This window comes from Micrasema longulum, unplaced genomic scaffold (assembly GCF_059751315.1).
Source record: "Micrasema longulum isolate JH-2025_06_02 unplaced genomic scaffold, ASM5975131v1 h1tg000394l, whole genome shotgun sequence".
NCBI lineage: Eukaryota > Metazoa > Arthropoda > Insecta > Trichoptera > Brachycentridae > Micrasema > Micrasema longulum.
In genome coordinates this window covers 329,785-351,396 of record NW_028277595.1, presented here as the reverse complement: position 1 = coordinate 351,396, position 21,612 = coordinate 329,785, and the positions used below count along the sequence as shown (strand labels likewise).

Genomic DNA, 21,612 nt, shown 5'->3' with positions numbered 1-21,612 from the left:
ACGTCCACTGCTGACGAGAACCTGACTTGGGAGGACGCAAAATGCTCTTTGTGGATGCCATATGCTCCAACTAGAGAGCGGATATGGAATGATGATGTGTGAGAATTAGAACCTGAACTTTGGACGAGTGTTTTCGGCTTAATAGCTGCTCTCGGCGTTTACGGTAAAAAATAATACAATAACTTGCATTTGTAAAATAGCAAGGAGTATCTAATACAAAAAAGTGAAAATTAAATTACAATTATTATGGCGACTGCTTTTCTTGACATTTGAATGAATAGCATGATAAATAGTAAATAAATAAATAAAAATATCTACACCGATGAAATTCCAATATGTGATTGCGCAGCAGGATTATACGTTGCGAAACGTAAATATTACAAATTTCAACCTGCTTCCATCATTTATTTTCCAATTCCACACTTCGCTCCCATAAACAAGGGCCAGCACCAGAACTCCTAATGAACTGTGAATTGTGAATAATGTGAACTGCTAATTTTGCGTCCTCCGATGTTCATCTTCATTTCTTTGCCAAGGTAAATTTAAGTGCACCGTTCGCCCCGTTCCCGGCATTTACTGCCCTCTCAATATATTTCTCAGTCATTCCATCCCTAGTAAACATACTTCCCAGGGACACAAACACCCCTATCTGTGTCAGTTTAACCATTCACAGTGATAACACATTCAATTATAGGTACTTTAATTTCTTTCAAAAACCATCACTTTTGTTTTATCGACATTCATCAGCTGATCGCTTCCCTTGCATACATCGTAGGCTTTTGTTACCAACCCCCCTCTAAAAAGATTAAGCCCCTTGTGTTTGGAAAGGGATTAACATTTAATATTTACCCCTTCGAATCTTATAATTGGAAAATCATTATATTGTCGAGTTTCCGGCATAAGTCGGTAACTACATTTTATTAATTGTGAGAATTTGCACCTTTAAAGCTAAAAACTCATCCGAAATTAACGATTCAAATATAAATACAAGCTGCATATTATGAAACATTGTTTTTTGTATTTATAAAAATGCGATTTTTTTTTTAAATAAAGATTATTTTATTCCATTTATGAATACTTCTAATTTTTCGAAAATTTGTAGTTATCAACTTGTGCCCTTAGGGTAATGACCTAATAGAGTCGCCCGTATTGAGAAAAACCATCCTATAATTACTGACCACGTAGTTCGCTACAGATGACAGCAATTTACATTACATACCCTTTTTTATGTACCAACTTGTAAAAACAATTATACCTCGAATTCATTTATTAGACGTACCTGTAGAAATTATAATGGAATCAGTATTGATGATTTTAATTGCACGTTGCATTTGTACAGAAAATTTCTTCATGGGGTCGATTATTTGGGATAGTTGCTGAATGTTTGGTGGTTTATGCTATGTATATGTGCCGCGTGTAATTTATATGTTTGTGTATGTTTTATATGTGCATTCATGTGTGTGCGTGGATGGCTCGGAGTGTACATTCTTTTATTTATTTTAATTTATTACCTCCATGGAAAACGCAAATGTTAACAATTATTCTTTTCTCAATTGAAATTCTTATTTTTTTTGTCACATTTAATGTTTATATCTTTTGCATAATTTATGAAAACTTAATTGGTCTTTTTATGTTAAAAAATTGTTGTTTTTAATACTTATTATGTATGACTGTATGTTTTCTAAAATATTTTTTTTTTTTTTTAATACATTAAATTACGGCAAAAGGTACTTAGATTGAGAATTGCAAGCGCTAACCGAAACCGTCTGTTACATGTTTATTGTTCAGGTTATTTCAAATGAAAATATGAAAATAATTATTCATAGATGGCGCTTTTATCATTTTTTTATTAAAAAATGCCATTTTCACGCTTATTTTCAATGGAAATTTTACAAAACTTGGTTTGCGAAAACTTTACACTACAATAATTGTAACAAATACCATAACAATATAATTTAGGTCCTTTTCACAAAATGGTGTACAAAACAAAAAAGAACTTGTCTTATTTTTGCACTTCATTGGATTGAGAAAAGAGGGAAGTGGGTTTTTCACTGACTGGGAATGATGCAATAAAGCTTAAGGGCTTCTCTAGAGAATGATTACTCTGAGCTTGTGCCAAAAACACGACCATAGTAAAACAGAAAATCAAATTACACTGGAACCTCGTGTTAAAATGCACGGTTTTTAAATAACGCGGCCCAAAAATTGAATAAAAATCATTTTGGACATTTTAACGATAGCACCTTATCAAAACTCAAAACATCAAACTTTTTTTAGAGCAAGTGCTTAAGGAGAATATTAGGCATAAGGTGGTTTGATTTCATTACTACCATTGAAGTCCGAGAACTGACGCAGCAGCCTCCTATGAGCGTCGTGAGGATGCGGCGGTGGGCAGGCATGCATCAAGAGAACGGAAACCCAAGTTCTCCAAACCTAGGTTTTGATTTTAAAAAAAGATAAAACCCGCACCCCAAATTGAACCGATTTATTTTTTTTATTTAGAAAGAGTTTCGGGGTGAAGTTTTCTTTCACGGAATTACATTAATGGCATACACAATGGCATACACAAGAGCATCCAAAACAATATACTATCGTTATCTCATGGACGGAGTAAGACTTGAAAGGGTTTCAACGTCCAGAGATCTCGGGGTGTTGTTTGATGCTCAGTTATCTTTTAATCTTCATATAGTTAATCTATGTAATGACTCCCTTAAAATGCTTGGTTTTGTTCTTAGAAATGCCAAGATCTTTTCTAACACTCAGATTTTGAGGACATTGTATAATTCCTTGGTAAGAAGTCGTTTGGAGTTTAGTTCCATTATTTGGTCGCCACATGAGACTCGATACTCTTTGATGGTGGAGAGAGTGCAGAAAAAATTTCTGCGCTATCTGTACCTTAAAGAGTGTGGATATTATCCTTGGCTCTTCCCAACTGACTTTTTACTGGGAATGCTAGGCTATCAGTCATTATGGAGGAGGAGGGACGTTCATTTGGGTGTTCACTTTTTCCAGGTGATCGGTGGTCGCATACATAACTCAGAAATTCTGATGGATGTAGGTCTGTTCGTACCTGATAACTATCTTCGACAAAGACAGCATCGATTGTTTTACCTACCGCGATGCAGAACCAACCTGCCAATGGTTATGCCGGTTGGTAGGGCAATCTTGCTACTTAATCGCATCGCCTCGGATGTCGACATATTTCACGACAGTGGGCCTTCCCTTAGGAAAGCACTTTCTAACATTTAATTTTTCTTTTACATTTTGTTATATTATTTTAATAACATAATTATTTACTGTAATTTGTGATCTATTATTGTATTTAGAATGAATTGGGTCTTTTTCTGTAATGTTCTAAATATCTGAATAAATAAATGAAAATGAAAATGAAAAATTAATATGTATTTTGGTAATATACTTGCTTTTATATTTATGGTCCCGATATTATGGTCCCGTGGCTAGTATTGCGAATCGCTCTCTACCCAACATGGTTCATTTTCTAATATATTTTTTTTAGTTGTTTTTACAATGCAATATTTTACAGCTCCTGGCCTGGCACCGGAAGCGTAAGACTGATCACCAAACATTCATGTAATAAATGATCCAAAGCCTATCATTTTAATTATAAATTTTCAAAATGTTATTTTGAAATAATCATGTTTTTTTCTTATTTTTTCAGATACGAATAATGACTGCAAATCTGCGACAATGCATCAGTTATTTTCTTTTTCGTTACTATAATGAGGTCAAAAAAACCTTTTGAAAAACAGTTCAGTGACAAAATGAGTTTAAATTAAGATTTTAAAAGCCATGTTTCTACAATTATTACACATGAGTTCGAACTTTGGGCCGTCAAACTTTGCGGCGGCCATGTTGAAATTGTCGCTAGTGTCGTTCGTCGTTTTGAATTTGGCGGGCTGTCATACTTCGCCCGTTCACACGAGCTCACAGACAACACAAGATGGCGGAATCAGCAGACAGCAAGGGGACATGATTAATGCATTATGTTTGGCGATATGTCCAAGCGACCAGACAGTATGTAGATCTTTTTGTAAATAAATTAGAATAATGTTTGAATTTTGAGTAGATAATGTCGCCCTGAGTTCGAATTTTATTCAAATCGCCGTGTAACAAAAAGTACTTAATGTTCTTAATGTTCCAGAACAAACAAATCAATGTATACGTACGTACTGTGCAGTCCATTCGAATATTTAACAACCTATTATTCTATGTTATCTGTGTCCACGTGGATAAAGAATACAGTTCTGTTTGTGAAATATAACCTAACCATGGACGAGAGTTTTTAAAATACAAGTAAACGTCGTTTTACGCCGGGGTTCTGTTCCGAGACACTGGCGTAAAAAAAATAGGCGTAAAATGAACACAAATATAATGGAAGATATAAGGTCAGGTTCTGTGTCAAAATTCTAAGAACAATCTAACATGTTTGTTTAATACATATCCTTTAAATATTCAAAATAAATTATAAATGTATTTAATAAATACAGTTTAAATTCATTTACAAAAAACAAAATAAATATTAATCTCTTGATATAAATAAACAAACAACAAACAAACAAACCATCACGCCGTTTCCCCGTAAGGGTAGGCAGAGAGGATAGAACGCCACAACACTCAATCTTTGCATACAGATCTCGCTTCCTCTACATTCATACATCTTCTCATGCACGCGCGCCGATTATACCGACTTTTGACATGTCCATCTTTAAGTATTTGTTGGATTTGGTCATGCCATGTCTTTCTCGGTCTTCCTCTATTTCTGCATCCATCAACATTCGCATTGTAAATATTCTTAGCCGTTCTCTCGCTGTCCATTCGTTCTACATGTCCAAACCAGCGCAGAGCTCCTTTCTTGATTTTGTCTATAATGCTTGTCTCAGCTTTACATAATGTACGGATCTCAACATTTGTGCATCTATCGTACATAGTCTTACCACACATTCGCTTGAGAGATCGCATTTCGACAGCATTCAGCATAAATAATGATTTCTTAATAACAAATACCAACTCACCAGTTCGTCGGTACTAAATTAAATTCTCAAACTTTTTTTAAAAAAGCATCCAATTTCATTTGCTTTGATTGTTGTTTCCTTTCATACAGAATCATAGCATCACCTACAAAAATGTGGATATTCTTTTAATTTTAATAATAATAAAATAAAATATATAATCACACCTTTTTATTTTTCTTAAACGCAAAACGAAAATTAACTCGGAAATAATTTCACACACACAATATGCTGCTCGCGCACACGGTAAAAGAATAAAACAACTTGTAAATGTGTGTCTGCTATTAGAATCGCGGCGCTTACTATCGTCTGGTGTCGGCCGAACCGGGGAATTCCACGCCGGCGCCAACCGGCGTAATTGTAAATCGGCGTAAATCGAACCAGCGCAAAACGACGTTTACCTGTACTGTAAAAGAAAATTAAATTAAGTCTGCCTCTTTGTATAGTGGTAGGCGCTTTTGATTACCATTCTTAAAGTCCGGAGTTCGATTCCTGGCAGGGCGTTGGAGAAATATTTATTTTAAAAGTTGTTTAAACTGCAAGATTTAAATGTTTCTGGACTGGCACCTAAAGTGTAGGACTAATCACCTTACCTTTATGTGACAGATGATCGCAATACACTGCTTTTGGTTTATAAATGCAGTACCATATATAGAAATATTATATTAATGTATTTACCTTAAGGAAACCTAAAGGATTAACCACGGGAGTCACATAAAAAATTTAAAACATGTTCTTAAACGAGCACTTAACATCTTACTATATTTAAATAAGTTATAAAAGAATCAAATTAGAACAAAACTTGAATGCTTGAATTCTCAAAACAGGAATTTGAGAGATATACTTATTGATGGTGGGAAAAATTGAATTAAAATAATCCAAAAATTAGATTTTTTAAAAAAATCGAGACATTTCGAAATGCTTACAATTAATCGAGTTCACTCGTACTAATCGGAAAAATAATCGCGATATCTCGAGTGAATTCATTCAAAATGGTTTCCCGAGACAATCGAGATATGAATTCAGACTTGACATTTCGAGACAATCGAAATATGATTTCGGACTTGACATTTTGAGACAATCGAAATATGATTTCGGACTTGACATTTCGAGTCAATCGAAATATGATTCCGGACTTGAGATTTCGAGACAATCGAAATATGATTCCCGACTTGACATTTCGAGACAATCGAAATATGATTCCGGACTTGACATTTCGAGACAATCGAAATATGATTTCGGAATTGACATTTCGATACAATCGAGATATGATTTCGGAATTGACATTTCGAAACAATCGAGATATGAATTCGGACTTTACATTTCGAGATATGATTTCGAACTTAAGATTTCGAGACAATCGAAATATGATTTCGGACTTTAGGTGCATAGGGCACTGCATTGGTAAACCAATCGCAGCGTATCTTAATTATTCTGTGTTACATTAAGGTAAGATGATTAGTATTACGCTTCTGATAACCAGTCCAGGGACTATGAAATATTTTAGTGTGAAAACACCCTTTTAAATAAATATTTCAAATCAACCATGCCGGGAATCGAACCCGAGACCTCTTGCATGGTTGCCAAACGCGCTGACCACTACACCGCATACATATAACTATCACAACGTTATATTATTGGTTGATTTCTGTGAACTAGTGACGTCATTCAAATTAGTTCGTTTTTATTGAAATAATTTATTTCGTACATTTTCAAGAAATTTACAATTTGTTGCTGTAATTTTTACCGTGCGTAATAAAACATGTTTCAAACCCAGTTTCCCGTAGGGCTAAACTTCCTAATTATTATTTTGAAGTACTTTGTTATTACACATGAATTCGCTTACTCCTCCCCCCCCCCTGAATGTCAGAAATGTTTTTTTTTTGCGTTTTCTGACATTTCACGGTAAAAAAAATCGATTAATTCGATGTTTTTATTCGATTATTTGCATGTCTCGTATGCTTGTACTTCGATTATTCCCATCATTCATACTTCATCTATTTATTTCCTTAAAGGGTAGATTTCAAATGTTTATTATTGCTGGATTGTTCCAATGTATATTTCTATAATTCTTCTTTAACTATTGTAATAAGGAAATTTCTACGTTATTATAAGCAAAACCAAGCCCAGAGACGAAATCGTCCGTTAAGCTAGGGTTTCCTAAGACAGCGGTCCCCGTATTTTAACGGCCGTAATGAACGGTGATGCGGTGGATAACCGTCGCAACGGTGACTAGAGTGTGGTTTCATAGGAAAACGGTGTTATCAACACCATTTAACACCGTTTCCCTAGAAAACCACTCACTAGTCGACGTTACGACGGCTGTCCACCGCATCACCGTTCACTACGGCCGTCAAGATACGGGCACCGCTGTTCTAGGAAACCCTAGCTTAATACGTATGTTGTTAATCAAAACCAAAAATTTGCAACGCTTTTGTTCTATGCAATGCGCGTTATTTATTTATTTATTTTTACATAAACGCCATAAATTGCTTTTAACATATATTGAACATAAATATGAATACATACAGGTTGTTCTTTTAACCCTGTCACATCCGAAACCACGATGATCAGTATGGGCAAGAAGACATATTGGCATATTTAAAAAAATATTTAGAACGAAGAAAAATTGTAAAAATAACAAATGGTTGCTGACTACTGCAGGGGAGAAGCGAGGGGGGCGCGGCCGCGTGGTTAGCGGTGTGTCAGACTTCCCCCTCCCCCTCCTCGTTTCTCTCCTGCAGAAATTAGCAACCATTTGTTTTTTTTAAATATTTTATTTTTTTAAACTTTATTCGTTCTAAAAATTTATTTTAATATGCCAATATGTCTTCTTGCTCATACTGATCATCGTGGTTTCGGATGTGACAGGGTTTAAAGAACAGCTGTATATAAATACATTAGAAAAAAATATAAAATTGCATAAGTAGGTAAATACATATAAACAGCCAAAAATATTAACGAAACAAATCCATAAATATGAAAAAACAAAAAAGGAAAACATTTTTAAATATAAAGAAAAGTTTAAGAATAATATTGCGAGAGAAAAAAAGAAATCAGACTCGTCTTATAACTATCAAGTCCGGAACAAAATATATCAGCCTTGTCCTCATACTGATTGCCGTATCTGTGGAGCCTAGGGATAGGCGAGTGCATGTGATAGTTGGTCCTAGAACTTGCAGAACAAAAAGAGATCTGTGGCGGGTACGTCGACCAGGTACATTGAAACATACTCTAAGGCCCGATGTAACTATTTGTCTATTTTACAAGGCATCCTGTTTTTAACGTCCTGGAGCTCAATCACAGATAACTATCGACATGCTAAAAAACGTGCTAAGTATTTGAGCGATCACCACGAACAATCATGAACACGCTGAAGTTAAAGCGGTCGCGTTGCAAAACGAAATTCAACTTCGGTCAGTTCAAGAGGATTGGTTGAATCTCGCACACGCCTTCTTTCAATTTTTCTCGAGTGCCGTATTGCATTTAGCCGGCGGTCGGCAAGCCAAATGTTAAGAAAAGCAGTCGCCATTGTAACTTGAAAACGAAATAACAAACCGGCACGAGATTACACGCGTGTTGACTTTTTTGATTTGACGTTTGACCACGGACTACGGATACGGAACTTATCTATGGCGTTTTGCAACGCGACCGCTTTAACTTCAGCGTGTTCATGATTGTTCGTGGTGATCGCTCAAATACTTAGCACGTTTTTTAGCATGTCGATAGTTATCTGTGATTGAGCTCCTGGGCTGGTATTCCAAACGAAATTATAGCGCGGTGTAGCGCGGTGTAGCGCGTTTTTACGTACTAAATATGCATTATAGCGCGCTGTAAACGCGTTCGGAATACCAGTCCTGGACGTCCACTCCCGACTGTTCGTCGGCAGCTCATGTTAGAAATGCGGGACGCGGACCTGACTCAAGAGAATGCACAGAAGCTGGCAGCCGACATAGATGCCTGGAGGGTCTTCGTGGAAAAGGCGAAAGATTTATCATGTGCTCCAACTGGGGAGCGGACATGGAATGATGATGATGATTATGGAAAATATTTTGAAGCTATTTTACGTATTAGCGCATCCATAATTTAATTTTATTCCTACAAAATACGGTATGAGTAATACCCCTTTACCGATTTTAAATAATGTCACATTAACTACATATTGTTTTCGTATTGTCATTGTTTAGACCAAACGGAATATTATTATATTATTTAGGAACCTAACTGGCCTAACTGCAGGCCCGAATCAACAGTATTTTGTGGGTTTTTAGGCGTATTTTTTTATCAATAAATCAATCGAAGAATAACAATAACTTTTGTCACTATCTCACTTTCAGACTTGTTCGTCTGTGTTGTTGTGGTGGAAACTTTCAAATCTTAATATGTAGTACAAAAACTCAAGATAACCGCTCTTAACGTGTGCTCTAGAACCCGCTTCATCTGCTCTAAGGTCTGAGATGTTGTTAGGACGATTTGGTTTTTTGCACAAGATTGTACTTACGGTTAGTCTTAAGACAATTTATTTCAAACTCGACATTCAAATCCCGTGAACAATCTTTGTTTTAAAAAATTACGTCTTACAACTTAGCCTGAAGGTATTCTAACTTATAATTTACATATCGTTTACAACTTTCTTTTATCCATATTTTACAATTTTGAGACCACTTAAACCAGCCGATGATAGATCATAAGTTCTATGAACGCCCAGACTCCCATACTTCCTTCTCGGAAAGATCTTAACAAACTCCCTAGGAAATGAAATCCAGCCTGTCTTCTCGGACACACTCAAAACATCACTGATCACATTATCATTATCATTCATATCAATGGTGCATAGGGCACTGAATTGGTACACCAACCGCAGCGTATCTGGAATATTTTGCTACATAAAGGTAAGATGATCAGTCTTACGCTTCAGGTGCCAGTCCAGGAACTATGAAATATTCTAATGTAAAAACTTATTTTTAAATGTTTTATTTCAACCATGTCGGGAATCGAACCCGAGACCTCTTGCGTGGTAAGCAAACGCGCTTACAACTGTCTCAGAAAAAAAGTTTTTTATTCTTAAAGAATTTTTTTACATAAATTCAAAGATAATACCGGTTTTTCCCCATTACGCAAGATTTTCAAGACACAGGTATTTATAATTTCAAATATTTAAATACTTTCTGCATTCTTAACTGCATGATATTCAAACATTCTGACTAACCTTTAAGCTGTGGGTAACATTTTTGAATGCTTTCCAAGCTGCATTCTCCAGTGGATTAAATATTTCCTTTCCCGCGATCTTATTTGGACCCACAAATATTATTTTTTTAATTTTTGTATCCATAATTTTAGGAAACTTCTTGAGGGACACGAAACCAAGAGTATTGTCCATGGTTTAGACGAAATTCTGTGAGTGATGGAGGAATTCCGAATACATATTTAAAAATATAATAAAAAACTGCCATAATAAAAAATTATGTTGACCAGTGTTATTATTAATTTTTCAATAAAAAAATTCAAACAGAACTGTATTACTCACGTGCCCTTGCCTCTGTTCTATATTATTTGTCGATTCGGATTATTGTAGATGCTTTGTGATACATAATCCCTTATTAAAAATATACGTACCTGCGTTCTTTCAAAATATTATTAAGGGATTTTTCTTAGCAATTTAGCATTTTCTTAAATTGCTGATTCTCAGAAAATCTTTTTACAAGGATTTGATTAATTTAGAATTTTACCGGAAATAACGTCAGCAAAAAACAAATTTTCAGATTTCATTATATTATCTTTTTGAACCTGGGTCTTAATTAAAATATAATTGAATTTTATAATTTAATTAGAAGGTACCGTTATTAAAAAGTGATTATTTTTTTATTAATCATCATTATTCCATGTCGGCCTTCTACTTGGAGCATATGGTGTCCACAAAGAGCCTCCATGTATCTCTATTGGCTGTTAGTTCCTGTGCGTCCTCCAAAGTCAGGTTTGCGTCCCGTAGTTTTGACATGAACTGCCAAAGAACAGTCAGCTGCAGACGCCCAGGACGTCGTGATTAAGGCTCGTGACAAGCGTGATTAAGGCTCTCAAGAGGTGTTCGCAGTTCATTGCCAAGCCAAGCGTATCGCCTCGGCTTGACGACAGTTGTGACCGGAACTTGCTGCGTCCGTTCTTTTATTACTTCATTCTTTACAAAGTCCAACTACCGCACACCCAAGATTCGTCTGAGACATCTATTCTCGAAACTTTTGCTGTTTCAGGCCCAAGTGATGTGCCACGATTCGCATCCGTAGAGAAGAACAGGTGTTATGCAGGCATTGTATAGGTGGCATTTGTTTTTCACTTAGTAAATATTCGATCACTAGACAGCCTTCATACTATTGAATGTGGCGCCTGCTATTCCTAGCCGCACTCCCTGTTCTTTTTGAAAGCTGCCATTTTCAGTAACATATACTCCCAGGTATTTGAAACTCTCGATCCTTTCGATGACCTGGTTTGACAGAGTCAGGGGATTTTAGGCATCAAAGCATAAGGTGTTAAACAGTACATGGATTTTTTGCAATATTTATTATTAAACCCATGCATGCGGGGTACCTATTTAGACTATCTACAGTGGCTTGAAGACCCCTGACTGAATCGTCAATTCTTTTTATTACTGGTATTTAAATTAACCGTAATAATTGTCTTCCTCGTGGAGTAATGGTCAGCGCATTTTCCTATCATGCAAATGGTCACTGGTTTGATTCCTGACATGGTCGAGATATAACATTTGTTTTATAATGCGTTTCTACACTAAAGTATTTCAAACAAGGGAGTAGGTCTTTAGGTGCTTTAGGTCCAGGGAGACCTGAAGCGTAAGCTGCTCATTTTACCTTCATGTAACAACAATGATAAAGATACGCTGAGGTTGGTGTAGGTACTGATACAGAGCCCTGTGCATAATTTGGTGCGTAAAGGGAATAATGATGATTTGTATCATCGTCATATAACTCACTATTATAAAATGGAAATCGAGTTGGGGTAGAGTGGGGTTCGAATCTCGGGCCTCTGATCCGTGAGTCCGCAACACTAGCCACGGGACCACAACCCAATTCTTATCGTAACGAAGTGAATTAAAAATAATCTAGATCGCATGCAAAAGGTTTTATTTGTCTATGAAAATTAATCGAATGCACGCAATTAATGTTCTCCCATCTAAAAAAGAAGCATTAATACATTTACGACGTCAGAACGGACAACGCCATTAACCCTTTTGCTTCCTGACAATACAAATTTGTCCTGGCGAAAAATAACTCACATTTTTCTTACATAAGAATGATTTGATGTAAAAAATCACTGTCGGCACATATTTTGACGTTTTTGAGTAGTTCCAGCTATATCAAGTAATTAATTCAAAAGAATTACTCCTGTTTATTGGGGGTAATTTAAAGGTAGAATCGAATGAAGCGATATAATAGATATAACTTCTTGCCCCTGACGCTAGAATTTTGTCTTGGTGCAAAATAACTCGTATATGAGAATGAATTTGATGTAACTTATCACTGTCAGCACATATTTTGACGTTTTTTAGTAGTTTCGACCATTTTCAAGTAATTAATTCTAAAAAATGGCTCCTGGGGATCAGTTTTGCGTAGAACTGTTGTGTAAAATTTCTCACTCCTTCAATAGTATAATTGTGATAGCAAGTAAGTTCTTTATTTTCAATATTTTTGTTGTTTAATGGTTTAACGTGTATTTTTGTGGATATATCGTATTGAAAAAATCACAACCTTTTGAAATTACGATTCCCTGACGGTTTACTACTATCTTTATTCATATATTTCCTCTGTACATACATGTTTATTTAGTCATCATCATCATCGTTCTCTTCTGCACCTATTTGTGCATAGCAGGGGCAAACCGTGTATACAAGCGATTATGCACAGCTTACCATTATATTTGATTAACCATAATAATTATTTAATGTAATTTTATTGACAGAAAAACAAATAAATAATAACTATTTATTTTAAATCATTTCCACAGTTTGTATTTTTATCTTTATATAAATAATAATATTAATAAAGCGCATCCAGCGCCTGCGGCGAGCCAAGAAACTATTATTCCAGCTTATTTTTTCATACGAATAAGTATACTATATTTTGAATGTCTTAACCCCAGTGCGGGTTTTTTCTCCTAGATAAAACTTGCAGATTACACAAATTATTTGAAGATTCTTGATTTGGAAAACTGTATTTCAAACATTATTTCTTAAGGGCTATTTTTCTTTAAGATGATACTTTTGACATAAGACCATTTACTTTCATGCGTCATATTGCAGGACATATGGCGCTCGACGCGGTCGTTTTTAACACTATTAATATCTAGAACAATTCGGCCAGTTGACATTTCAATCGAATATTTAATATCGACTGCATTCGTAGTGCTATTTTTATTTATTTTTCAATGAGTTATGTATTAAAGTAATTGATAATCTTTATATATGTAATTCCTCTGCACTTGTAATGTCACTGAACTCCTCCTAATCGGCTTAACCGATTTACGTGCGGTTTTCAGGGAAATATAGATCTTTGCTCTATGCATGTTCATAGTTGTTAAAATCTTCAATCTAATGTGTAAAAAAGAAGTAAGGAGCATAAATATTTTATTCATGGATCTATCAGGGCTGCATTCGAGGAGAATGCATTTACAAAAAAATGGTAAGATGTTGTTTTATTGCGTATAAAAAAAGTTTGTTTTTGAATGTATGAATGTAATTTCTTATAATTTCTACCTATTTATTTCTATTTACTGAATTTTTGGTAATACTAAAATAATATTAAATTCGATGCATTTTTAAAAATCGTAATCCAACAAAAGTACGCCCCTCTATTGGTGAGAAGACTGGAGTTCGACGTTTACAAAAAGAATGCCATATTTGAAAAAATATTTATTTTATGTTTTGGAATTCAACCTTAAACAAGTACTTAGATACCTATTTAAATTCAATATTTGAATATTAATAATTTTCATTTTTGGAATTCAATCATAAACAAGTACCTAGGTACCTTCTTATCAATGAAAAGTCTTTTTCCAAGGTAATGGCAGGCAAGCCAACGTCTGTCGGGTCCGCTAGTTTTTTATATGTATGGAGTTTAAAAAAAAAGAAAAATACTACAGTGTTTTCAAACTATTTAAATAATTCAAAAAGGAAAGTTCAAAAACTCTGCTAAATCTATGTTCAGCGATCAAAGGGTTAACCTTTTTATGTATCTTCTTTTTTAAAGCTTTTTTCTTTTTTACCTTGCTACAATGGTGTTCTAGCCAGTTTCGTGTTTTTTTTGCATTTTACACATTTTTATTATAGTAAGTTATAGTTTAATAAGACAGGAGCCGTGGCGCAGTTGGTTTGTCGACCAACTGTGAAACTGGCGTCGCAGGTTCGAATCCGGCCCGTTGGAAGAAAAAAATCCATGGTTTTTTATTCATAGTGTGGATTGTGATGTATTTTTCATCACTGATTTCCATATCCTCTCTTTCCCACTTGGACCCGTATTACGATGAGAATTTAACATTTATCTTCAATTTTATCTACAAAGTAAAATTAAGTTTTCCTTATGTTTAAAAAAAATTCAATATTCACAAATAAACCAAAATTAAATGCCAATTATAGTTTTTTTTAGGAACATATTAAAGCAATACAACGCTACGGGACGTTGGTACTCAGGTTGTAAATTGCGAGCGCAAACCGAAACCGTCCAGTACAAGTTTGTTGTTAAACTAAAAACGAAACCAAAAATTTGGAACGCTTTTTTTCTATTCAATAAACCTTAAGGGTTTTTTTTTAATTTTATTTAAATAATAAAACAATACATTTTTTACAGATTTCAAAATTTCAATTGTTATATTTTTACTAAAACTAAAATCCCACCCAAGCCACATTCCGTAGCTTGTCGGTGGATATTATATTTATACTAACATAAATAACATTATCTACATTTATAAAAACAATTAATAACAGATATAAATTAACAGCCGGAAAAATCAGAAAATACATGTTTATAAAAATAATTATATATTTTTTTTTAATTCAAGAAAATATATGAAAAATTAAAATATTTACACATACGAGTAAGCTACTATTCATATATAATCTCTTGATCGAGTAGCCACTCTCTTATTTTGCTATTGTGAGTTAAATTTAAGTTCTTTCGGCAATAAATTAAAAATGCTAGTTACTAAATATTTGAGAGTTCTATAACCATACTTATTACATACTTTTGGTTCTTCCAAACCATCACTATACGTGAAGCGTGTATTATGGTTATGTTTGAGAGGAAATTTGAATGTATTACTTTTAAATTGTTCTAAAGTGATGCAAAGCCACAGTAATCCTCTAACAGGCGGAGTTTTGATTGTTTTGTACAGGAGAACATTATCCCTTCTTTGTTCGTAAATTTATGCTGGTACAATTCTCTTAACTATAGAGTACTGTGTACTGTAGACCCTGGATCATTTTAATATTAATTTTAGTCGAATGTCCCCACGAATTTATACTATATCTTATTATTGATTCTACTAAAGAAAAATAAATAATTTTTAAAGTGATTTTAAGCAAAATAAAAGATAACTTGTAAAAAGTACTCACAAGAGTCAGCAATCGATCACAAAGTTTAAATATATGAGGATTCCATTTAAAATTATGATCTATAAAAATACCCAAATACTTGTACTCCTCCACAAATTCTATGAGTTCACAATGACATGTGTTAGAGATACCATCATGCAAGCAATTTGTGCAATGAGAAATAATATTAGGCAAAACATATTTTTTGGTATTCATTTTTTTTTCTTTTTTTTTTGCACCACAACAGGCCAGGAGACCCAATCACAGAATAACCAGGCTTGAAAAAAATCACATTTTAATTTGTGTGTTCTCACCGGGAATCGAACCCGGAACCTTCCGTGCATGAGTCAAGCGTCTTGACCACTACACCACGGAGGCCGTGTAGTTTCGGGAGCATGTGGAAGTTTCTCTAGAGAATTATTACTATGAGAATATTACACCATCTGCAACATATTGTATCGGGTTGCGGTGCTGTGGCTAGTGTCTCGGACTCACGGACCAAAGGTCTGTGGTTCGAATCCCACTCTACCCCAACTCGATTCCCATTTTCTAAAAGTGAGTTATTTACAACTCGTTGACAATGGCCCTCAAAATTATATATTTGAATAAATCGTAAGAACGCAAATATTTCTTTTAAAAAAAAGAAAAATAATATTTACAATTTACTTCCGTTACGAGATATTTACAGAAAACTTTATATCCAGGTTTGTTGGGTGAGGACAGGAGGTTAGGATATTTGGGAGTGGAATGCTAATATTGGAGAGGTCTGAAAGGAATTCGGGATAACATTCGTTTATTGGGCATCTAAAAACGTGGGATGTATCTTCCCCCTCAAGCTGACATTCGCACATGGGAGAATCCGGACATCTGAACAAATGAGAATCAATGAGCGTATTCTGGCAAAACATATTCGTCCAAGATATCGGAGGATAAAACCGTCTAAACGCATTATTGAGTATATTGAGAAAAAATCCACTAAATGTGATTTTTGTTAAATGAATTGGGTCCCATGGCTAGTGTTAGACTCACGGATCAGAGGGCCGAGGTTCGAACCCCACTTTACCCCACTAGTTTTACACTTTCTAATAATGAGTTATTTACAACTCTATTTAAATTTATTTCAACAGAGAGGGAAAACATTTTTGAGAAGGAATATTACACAGTGTGTAAAGTGGCCACTTAAACCAGCCAATGACATGTCATAAGCCCTGTAAATGCCTAGACTTACAGAAGAGAACTAATAGGCTTGATTTAGAATAACAGAGAATAGACGTTTTCTCTCTTTTCTTGCTCTTAATCATTAAATCAAATTAAATTTTCCACTCCTACTTCCCTCCAATCATCCTTCACCACTCCTCATCAATTTCCTTCTTTTCCATCCCACTATCTCCTTGTTTTGTCCATGTTTCTTTTATTTTAATATATAGTTCATTTAAATTTATTGTAACAGCGAGGAAAAATATTATTGAGAAAGGAATATGGAAGTCTAGGCATTTACAGGGCCTATGACCTGTCATTGGCTGGTTTAAGTGGCCACTTTACACACTGTGTAACATTCTTCATTCTGCCTATGTTTTTTATATTCCCTTCTGAAAAAAGTTTTCCCTCTCTGTTGAAATAAATTTAAATATGAATAACTCCCTACGGAGAAAATCCAGCTAGTCTGTAAGCATTTGGACATACTCAAATATTGTTATTTACAACTCGTTGAAAATGGTCACCAAAATTTAAATATTGGGGTAAATTATAAGAACGCTAAAGTTTTATTCTATTTTTAAACCGAGGCGTTTTTATGGATATTTTTTTTAATCATTAACTATGGAGTTTTATAAAAAAAAAGAAAAACATAAATATTATCAAATTTCAATAGGTACGAATCTAATAAAAAATGACAATCCATTTTAATTTTGCCGTGCCGTTTAGATTAAGGTGATATGTGTGAAAAGGGCTATTCTCCGTCGGAAATTCTTGTAATAATGAACAGACTTTTACTCTATTGCTAGACGCCAGTAGCTCTCCGAGTTTCGTTATGGGTAGCCTTCTGGCTCGCGCTGCGAGCATCAGCTAAAAATTTTTTTAAAAAATAGGTTTAGGAATTAGATTTGGAATATTATCACATTTGACTTCAACGATAAATACCTTATACCTACCTATGAATATTAAATTTGTCCGACTTTAAATCTCTCATATTTGCACGTGTATTGACTACACAGCACCGGAACGCGAGGGTGGATGGATAAAGGCACAGCTTTCTTAGGCAGCCATAGCTTTAAAGAACTTCTTCCGTATCTACCCGTACTACCCTGAAATGCGTATACTGTAGTCAGCTCATAATATTATCATATCATTTAAAACTATTTCGATCTTGATCCACATAATATAAATATATAAAATATTCCTCTAAATAGACGGGTGATTTCTCAGAATTTCGTGAAAATCCATGTTTTTATTTTTCGAAAACTGAAAAGAAACCCGAATCTGTATAATTTAACCCGTTACTTGTATACCTAAATAAATTTATTTATCTAACCCTTTCAAACGTCAATTGATACCTGCGGTCTTTAACAATAAATATTTTGTGTTATACAGGTTTATGTTGAATGTCTTAACCCCAGTGCGGGATTTTTTCCCTAGATTTTTTTCCTTAAACTTGGAGATTACACAAATTATTTGAAGATTCTTGATTTGGAAAACAATATTTCAAACATTATTTCTTTAGGGCTATTTTTCTTTAAGATGGTAATTTTGACATCAGACCATTTACTTTCATACGTCATATTGCAGTAAATATGGCGCTCGACGCGGTCGTTTTTAGCACTATTAATATCTAGAACAATTCGGCCAGTTGACATTATAATCGAATATTTAATATCGACTGCATTCGTAGTGCTATTTTTATTTATTTTTAATGAGTTATGTATTAAATTAATGAATAATATATCTATATAATATAAAAGACCACAGTTTGAGTTGATTTCATGGATGAGAGTTTTTGTATCACACAGAATCACAGAAAAATATAAATTTATAGTAAATATTACTTACATTATATTATGTACCTTCTATGTAGGTACAAATATATTATATTTGTTTTATAGTTTAACTGTCAATAAAATCACCATTCACCACTGGTGCATAGGACACTGCATTGGTACACCAATCGCAGCGTATCTTGATCATTTTTGTTTCATTAAGGTAAAATGATCAGTCTCACGCTTCAGGTACCAGTCCAGGGACCACAAAATATTTAATTTAGTATAAAAACACCCTTTTATATTAATATTTCATATCAACCATGTCGGGAATCGAACCCGACACCTCTCGCATGGTAGGCAAACGCGCTGACGGTTACACCACGAGGCCGACATTATTCAGTCAAACCGATTTAATTTTTGTAAAATATTTGCCTAAATATAAATAAGAAGGACGACAGGAAGTCGCTTCAAAACAAATAAACCAGCTGTCAAACTAAAAAAAATATTTTTTTGTACTGTCGACTACTACAATAGAAAAAAAATAGAGACGTACCTAATGATACCAGAAATTAAAAAATAATCTTGACTTTGGTAGGTACCTAAGAGAGCAAATCAATCTGAAAATAATTTGATCGTAAAAAATTACGAAAAACGTCTGGAGATATTTACGAAACGTCATGGCCGGACAAAGGCGTTTATTAAAAATACCTAAATCGAAAACTGCACTTGCTAAACAGACATACATTTTAAAATTTTATTATGCCAATTTACGGGATTATAATAAACTGTTTTTAAGGGCTGTTAGCAAAAGCTGGCGCGAACAATACATTTACACATCGCGCTTGTGTAGTATTTTTGAATAAGCGCATGGTTGCCAGTTAAATACATATTAATACAACAAATTAAAATATATATTCATTAAATTATAATGACTCCGGAATATGAAATTAGGTACATGAATAATTGTATTTTTTATCTAAAAGTGTTTATACTTTTTTGTCTAATATAACTTGTTTTATACATTTTAATTAAACTGTATCGATTTTTATTATAATCGACACAAAATATCAATTAAGAAATGTACTCATAATAAATTAGTGTATTACATTTTCAACAATGTTTGATTATGTCCAAATGCTTGCAGACTGGCTGGATTTCCTCCCTAGGGAGTTGTTCATATTTAAATTCATTTCAACAGAGAGGGAAAAATTTTTGAGAAGGGAATATGGAAGTCTAGGCATTTACAGGGCTTATGACCTGTAATTGGCTGGTTTAAGTGGCCACTTTACACACTGTGTAACATTCACCATTCTGCCCATGTTTGAACATCCACATTTCCTCAACTCTTCCATCTGTTGACTTTTGTGAAGTAAAAGAGCTGAAACCTTTATCACGTGGGTGAGATTCATCCGGCTGAACCAAATCACCTACTAGGCAATGCCTGAAAACAATTTTTGAATTTTTATACTTCTTCTTTTACCAAGTAGTAATTCAACAATGTTTGATTATGTCCAAATGCTTGCAGACTGGCTGGATTTCCTCCCTAGGGAGTTGTTCATATTTAAATTCATTTTAACAGCGAGGGAAAAATTTTTGAGAAGGGAATATGGAAGTCTAGGCATTACATTTTGTTGACACGTTTTTTTTTTCATATTCACAACCCTCTAATCCCATAGAGATTTTTTTAAAGATACCCCATTTGATTTTTTGTTGAACACCTGTAAATTTTGAGAGCGTTTATTTATTTTTATTAATTTTTCACGCCTATAAGGCTTTTAAATATATGGAAGTTATATAAAACATGAGTATATAAATAACGTAAATTTTAAAAAATACAATATAAATCAATAAAAGATAGAACAGTGTTTAGAAGTAAAGTTGGTATAAAAAAAAGAAGATGAGTATGTAAACAACATAATTTATTTAAAATACAATATAAATAAATAAAATATAGGAACAGTGTTAAGAAGTATAGTTGGTTTAAAAAAATAAATAAAAGATGATTGTATAAACAACATAATTTTAAAAAAGTAAAATGAAAAAAAACATAATATAAAGAAATAATATATAGAACTGTGTTTATTTATTTATTTATTAATGAAATCATACAGTCTTTATATAAAACAAGGTACAAAAGAACAATTAAAAAAAGTAAGACCAATTACAGATTTCACACTAATTTATTATGAATGCAGGAGGAGAGGGGAAAAATAATTTCATTTAATAAAAGTAAAAATAAAAATATTACATGAAAAGTTCATAAAAAGGAGAAGACATTGTATAGCTATTCTACTTTCCTCCCTCTCTCTCTCTGCTTCCACGAACATTTAAATTTAATTGTAAAAAATCACCACCAACAATTATTAGATGCAGGTAGTAGATGTAAGTAAGTATAAATTAAGAGTTGAAATCAAATGTTTAAAATTAAAAGTAAAAGTTAAAATTAAAATGAAAAGCTTAAATTAAAATTAAGTTAAAAGTTTAAATTAAAAGTTAAAATTAAGAGATAAAATTAAAAATCAAATTTAAATTAAAAGTCAAGCAGGAGTTTAAAAGTTTAGTTGGTTTTAATTTTTTTTTTAATTTTGTGAGTTTTGTGAAAGCAGCACTTTTTTAATGACCTCTATAGCAGTATGTCGGAATAAAAAGTTATTGTATTTTCATTATGTTTTTTTTTTCATTCTTAATAAAAGCTCTTAACAAAAAAGGAACAGCTATTTTCGGATTTTCTTTATTCCATTCATAATATAACATATAAACCTATTTCAAACGAACAAAGGACACATTTTGTACACCTTTGTAGGAATTTTTTAACACGTCCTTTATTTGATTGTTGAAGGTCAAACCGCTGTGAATCATAGCGCTGCACGGCGGAACTTTCAATGGTGTACCGCGCAGTGTAGCGCAGCTTTAGTGCCGTTTGTCTAACCGCAGTGATTTCCAAAGTGGTCTATATCGACCCCCAGGGGTCTATGACAACTTGCAAGGGGTCTACGTCAATGAAAAAAAAATT

At 33.7% G+C, this 21,612-nt stretch overlaps 1 protein-coding gene across 2 annotated transcripts in view; it reads left to right on the top strand.

Annotated features, from left to right (window-relative positions):
- LOC148281936 (tyrosine-protein kinase receptor torso-like) overlaps positions 1–21,612 on the top strand; it is an 80,623-nt gene that overhangs the window by 6,252 nt on the left and 52,759 nt on the right. For both annotated transcript variants that reach the window (XM_088225897.1, XM_088225898.1), the window contains exon 2: positions 3,680–4,035. In XM_088225897.1, coding sequence (XP_088082023.1) covers positions 3,811–4,035 — 225 coding nt within the window. In that variant the 5' untranslated portion in view covers positions 3,680–3,810. The remainder of the gene's footprint in view (positions 1–3,679; positions 4,036–21,612) is intronic.